At 33.1% G+C, this 6,000-nt stretch overlaps 1 protein-coding gene across 1 annotated transcript; it reads left to right on the forward strand.

The window, feature by feature from the left end:
* The first annotated feature begins 1,949 nt into the window (after positions 1-1,949).
* Positions 1,950-5,041, forward strand: LOC138934592 (uncharacterized). Its single transcript, XM_070298526.1, has 3 exons — positions 1,950-2,225; positions 2,571-2,737; positions 3,986-5,041. The coding sequence occupies exons 1-3, from the start codon at positions 2,176-2,178 to the stop codon at positions 4,279-4,281; spliced, it is 513 nt and encodes a 170-aa protein (XP_070154627.1). The 5' UTR covers positions 1,950-2,175; the 3' UTR covers positions 4,282-5,041.
* Positions 5,042-6,000: the final 959 nt, after the last annotated feature.

Genomic DNA, 6,000 nt, shown 5'->3' on the forward strand with positions numbered 1-6,000 from the left:
AAAAAATTTAAATCCATAATGCACATTGCATAAACAAATTATTTTTTTATATCATTAATTAATTCTCACGATATTAATTTTTGTCAGCTATTTTTTTTTTCACGGATATAAAAAGAATAAATCTCCAGCGATATTACCATATTCTATATTTGTCAAATAATTATTACTTACAGCGCTATTAGCTACCATTTGATCGAGCGTGCAAGTGATGTAACATTATAGTGCGAGTGCGCGTATCAGATAATATCTATTAATTGCCAATTACGTTAATCGTTCAAAAAATCTACAGAAGACTGTGCAACCTGAAGCGTTATAATTTTATCATGAGACGCGGGTGACAAAGAAAGGGAAAAAAAAAACGAATGCGCACTCTCAACCGCGGCAAGCGGAAAAATGCTGACGTCTATCCGAAATAAATCACTTCTTCTTACGACCGCCTGCGTCCGATCCTCTTACGTTCATCTTTAATCGGCTTCACGACGCGCATCTCGTTACTACGACGCTTAGAACGATTAGGCCCACAGCAATCATGTGAAGATGATAAAAAAAAGGAATACCATGTAGCGAGATTTCGCAGTTCGAGTCGGGAGGGATTGAAATCGGTATAAGTTCGGTATCTGCAGATATTCCGTGTGTGATACAGACCCCGCAAAAAAAAAAAAAAAAAAAAAATTATATCTATGTCAATCGACACGTGACAAATTCGGACAAGGTCAAGAGATCGAACGATATGATCATTCATAAATGACACCCACATTTGTATTACCTTAATGAATATTTGTCGAACAAATTCCACCTTTTTTCAAATAAACGCAGCTACATTTTCTTTTTATTAGTAACGTAACATTTCGCCGATTTTATACTGATTTTATATTTTCGATCCTTAATTTTCAACCTGACGAAACGATAATTTACCGTACGACCATGTAATCGTTGAACACGCGTGAGATACGTGCTCGCGTGCGATTCGTTGGCCGACACCGTGGAAAAGTTGTTCTTTTTGCGGCGCGAGAAAAGTATAACGAGAGCTCGTATATCAAACGATCGCACGATTTTAAATCGCCGAGATCGTCCTACGGAATTATAGTGGTCCAAAATGGTTTTGCGATAAATTTCATCGACGAACATCGCGATCGTTTGTGAAATTCCGGAGAAATTTCATACACGCTATTTATCTCGATTTGACACGTCGCGCGTTATTAGTTTAGCTACATCTGATCAAGGAGATGATTGATCGCGATGACGGATTGCGATGGTTGAAGGACTTTTCGAAAAATGTTATTTTATTACGCTTTGATGAAAAAAAGATGTCTCAACAAAAAAAAAAAAAAAAAAAATGCAATTCTTATATTCATACAATATCATTAAATGTACTAAAAAATGTTTCAGACTAAAAATTGTACATTATATTAAAAATATACACACTAATATGTAATAATAAAATATTATAATTGAAATATTATTTGATTATAAACAAAAAATAATATTTAATTTTAACATTATTATAAATAAACATTGTAATAAAATAAAAAACCATAATAAAATTATTTGTAATAATATTAAAATTATTGAATATTATAAATTTAAAAATATAATATTCAATTCTATTTTTAGATATGAAACTTTTTTTCATTTTTATGCCCCCTCTTATCGCTATTGATAACAATTATTGCTATAAGGTGCCGCTTTTCTTATTTTTTAACGTTTCCCTTGTTTCTATTATCAATAATATATATGTTCGTATGTAGCATCGTGACGTTATCCAAGGATATCAAAGACGATTTTCCTTCTAGGCTTGATTCACGTTTCTTCGATCGAGAGTCGAGACAATCGGTGCGTCGTGTGACACGTACAATATATATATATATATATATATATATATATATAACTACAGTAACTTCGATAACATCATGCACGAGAATGCCTGTGTATATAAGTGCCGAGAAACGGCGAGGCGCACGACAGAACGTTAGCGGCGCTAGTGCAATATGCGTTGCTGAGAATCGCCAGTGCCTTTGGTTAAGAAATAAGGTGTGTACGGTATCTAACCGGATTCTTCATTGCGGTTCTCCTTCAGTGCGACGGCTGCGGGAAAGCGCGGCTCTATTTTCTCGCGTATACACTTATCTCGCCAATCGAGGATCGACAGAGATCTAGAGAAGAACGCGAGCGAAAATGACGAGGCAAATCAATCACGTCATATTAATTAGCACGCTGTTGATCAGGTCAGTTTACTATAGTTTTATGATTTCTAAAGTGATATTGATAATTGCTAGCAATTTTATTTAGCTGATACCTCGATATATCATCGAATTGACAATTGTCAGCCTTAATAAGGTAAACTCCGCTTTCATTCGCGTCGAGTATTTACCGGCGACGTACATAGTAAGCGTGTCAACGCCGATAATATAACAGCATTGAACTATTTATATCATTATATGCGCTCTCACACACGATGGACGCGTCGAGTCATCGCGTTACATAGATGTACTATTGTTATGTAGATGAATAGATAAAGCGTATAATTGATTGTTTATCTGGTAATTCTGTCTCACGAATTTATGTTGCAGTGCGTGCGTCATTGAGGGGGCCAGCATTGCAGCTTGGGTTAACGATTTTACGAGTGATCTTAATCGTAATCTCAATGACATGATTCAACAAATTAATGCACAGGTGGCATATTTGACCGATAGTGTTGAAAAAAATGTTGAAGAAACAATTCAGAATCTACCAAAAGGTAATCAGGATACTTCGTAATGCATTGTTAATCGGTGTTTATTTAATACAAAAATTTAAGAGCGCATCATTAAAAAATAAAAATCAAATAATTATATTAACGTCCTTCACACAACTCTTACTTGATTTATATAAATATAGATAACTTATAAAATAATAATTAAATATCTTTACACCGTGTTTATTCAATTAAATCTAATAAATGTAAGCGTAATCGGTCTCTCGACTCAATATTGCGTTACAAAATTAATTACATTATTTTTCTATTATGTCATCTTTTAATTTTTAATATCTTGAATTCAGTTTAATATTATTTTATTTGATAATATTTTAAAGCGTCTGTAAATTCGTTTGATCTTAGTTATCTTTTCGGAAAATCCCGAAGAGCATCGATATCTCAATGTAATATATACAAACTTTCTTTCCTGTCACGCAAGCGGAAGAGAGGTCGACGTGTCTGTATAATAGTTCGTATGTGAATCATGCTAGCAGTTCTTCATCGTTAAGAAGAAGATAAAGCGAGATAAATGAGATGCGGAGGATTGCATCCAAAATCGCGTCTCATTCGCTGTGTATTCGTTCCTTTCACTAGCGACCAACGTAACACGGACATAGACACTTGCATTCTCTTTCAAGTCTCGAGACAGCTGGAATTTTTTTTTCTCTACTTGATCTGTTCGTTAATTCGATACTGGCGTTTAATTCCGCGCGGAACCGCTTAACCTAAGCATTAATGTGTATAGCTTTACTCTGGAGCGTATCGAAACGCGTGATCAACGATTAGTATCGGTGAAAATTGAATTTTCCTTACCCGTTTGAAAACAAGCAGCGATAATATTGATGACGTTGTAATTTAAGCAATTAATTAATGAAATAAAGGTAATGTAGGTACAAGGTATCTCAGAACTTTACGCTGGCCGACTCAAATATAATTTTACTTATTATGTCAGGTACTATCATTCATTTTAAATTTCCTGAGCATTTTATAAATGTCAACGTATTTTTGAAATATATGAGCTTCTCAGACGTCGAACTGATAAACTCGACTTTTTATAAATTTCTTAATTTACCAAAATATAATCATGTATGAATCATACATTGATTAATTTAGCTTCTGTATATGTTTCACGAATAAGCAATCATTAGTCATTTAATCTGTTGATACACAGACACCACGTGATATTTATGCAGCTGGTTTTATAATCGATGTGACGAAAAAAAAAATGTATAGGCGAAAATTTGTTTGCAGATGCACAAGGAAATATAATCACTAATGGCAGCAGTATTATAAGCATTAATAATGGCAACAAAATTATAACCATAGTTGATGGTGTATCAAGAATTATCACGAGCGGTCGTACACCGAATGGAGAACCGTATATACGCGATGTCGAGGAAAAACGCATAGGAGATATGCTTTATCACAATGAAACTACTTGGAATCCAGAAACTGGTGCCTCCAAAACGATTGCCTGGAAGTTGAACCTCGCGATTCCAGGTGCCAAGCCGGAAATTATTACGAACACAAAGCCGGATGAAAAATAAAGCGATGTGTTTTTCGTGCGTGTATTTTTTCATCTTACATTTTATTATATAATTTACACGCATACTTTTCGATTATATATATAAACCTTACTTTAAATAAATTATGCTAGTTATAAGTCAATAAAAGATCACATTATAGTGCTGTGAAAAATTAATAGATAGCGATATAAAAATTAAGAAAGGATACAAGTATGTAGTTGAGAGACTAGACGATTTGCAAAAGTATATTATGATTCATAATAAATTCCTAGGATCCCTGTGTCATTGAATTTTTATCCATTCCGGAATTCCGTACAATGTTGGAGAAATATTTTTTCTTCGTAATCTGAATATTAAAAGGATGTAATTACGTTGCAATAGATTTGATAAGTCTACAATTTTGCACATTTCTCGATATATCGTTATCTGCGAGTTCGGTGAGAATGCAAACTACGATCGTAAAATGCGACAGTAAAATCATGAGTTATACGTGGAAAGGTACACAATTATCGTGTTGCACGAACCGAGCAAAAATGAGCATGGCAAATTTTTAATAATGGTCTTGCGAAAGAGTTTGAATAATAAATAAAAAAACTTACAATTAAAATATGCGCTGACATTATCGGCCACGCGATATGGATATTTGCTTGATACGCGTTTGTTGCGTCGCGGTCTCATATTATGTACATATATTCAGCTGAATAAGCATTCGCGTTAACAAAAAATTTCCTACATTGTGTAGGAAACTTTATTGTAATATTGTGAATAAATAAGTACTATGAACAATTCTTCTCAATTAATGTAAAAACTTGCTAATATTTTTATCTGCTTCTTGATCAAATTAATTATTACTAAACTCAATAAGCGATATAATTGGCTACTTTTCATTCCATATAAAATGATAATATAAAATGTTTTTTCGACAAAATCTTTGTACTAATATTAAAACACATTTCATACATAAATTATTATATGTATATTTAATATATACAAAAACCTATCATATTTAAGCAATATATCATATCAAGTATCGAAGGATTGAATAAGGCACGCGTCAAAAGAAAAGGATAAATAAGAAATAGGAAATATATAAATTTGCACGAGAAAGAGATTTGACCAATAAAGAATCATTCGTTTTTTTTTATATATGGCTACGAAATTTTAAAGATGGAGAAAGGGGGAAGGATTCGTGCTTTCGACGCACATACAAAATGTGTACACGTATACGGGGTACAAACGCGACGTACATATATATTATCACGTCACAATGGCGTCGGGAAATTCTCTAAATCACAATAAAAATACCGTTCTCAGCGCTATCATATTCACAAATGCATTATCTGTAACAATAAAGTTTTTTATATTCATCATGTTTGTATTTTTGATATTTTTATAATCGTCTGACGAAGAATGCTTCATTTCGAATGCGTCCCGTGAGACTTTATCATCATATTTATACAAGTTTTTAACGTGCTCGTAAAAGTCGTATTAAAGACTACAAAAACATCGCATTATTCATTTTCGCATTCTGTCGTAAAACAACGCCCATCGCGAAACAATTTTTGTGACTTTGTTTTCATACAGATGAACGCGTTAAGTTCGCAAAATTTCTCATAATACAGAGAGATGTAATTTGCATAGCTGGAAGAGCAGAAAGTTGCAAATAAATTTAAAAAAATAAAATAAAATTATAAAAACATATACACACGTTTGCTTGTAAATGCGAAAGAGATTTCGATA

The sequence above is a fragment of the Polyergus mexicanus genome, unplaced genomic scaffold (genome assembly GCF_030449975.1).
Source record: "Polyergus mexicanus isolate NDT 795.1 unplaced genomic scaffold, iyPolMexi1.0 SCAF_7, whole genome shotgun sequence".
NCBI classification, from domain to species: Eukaryota; Metazoa; Arthropoda; class Insecta; order Hymenoptera; family Formicidae; genus Polyergus; species Polyergus mexicanus.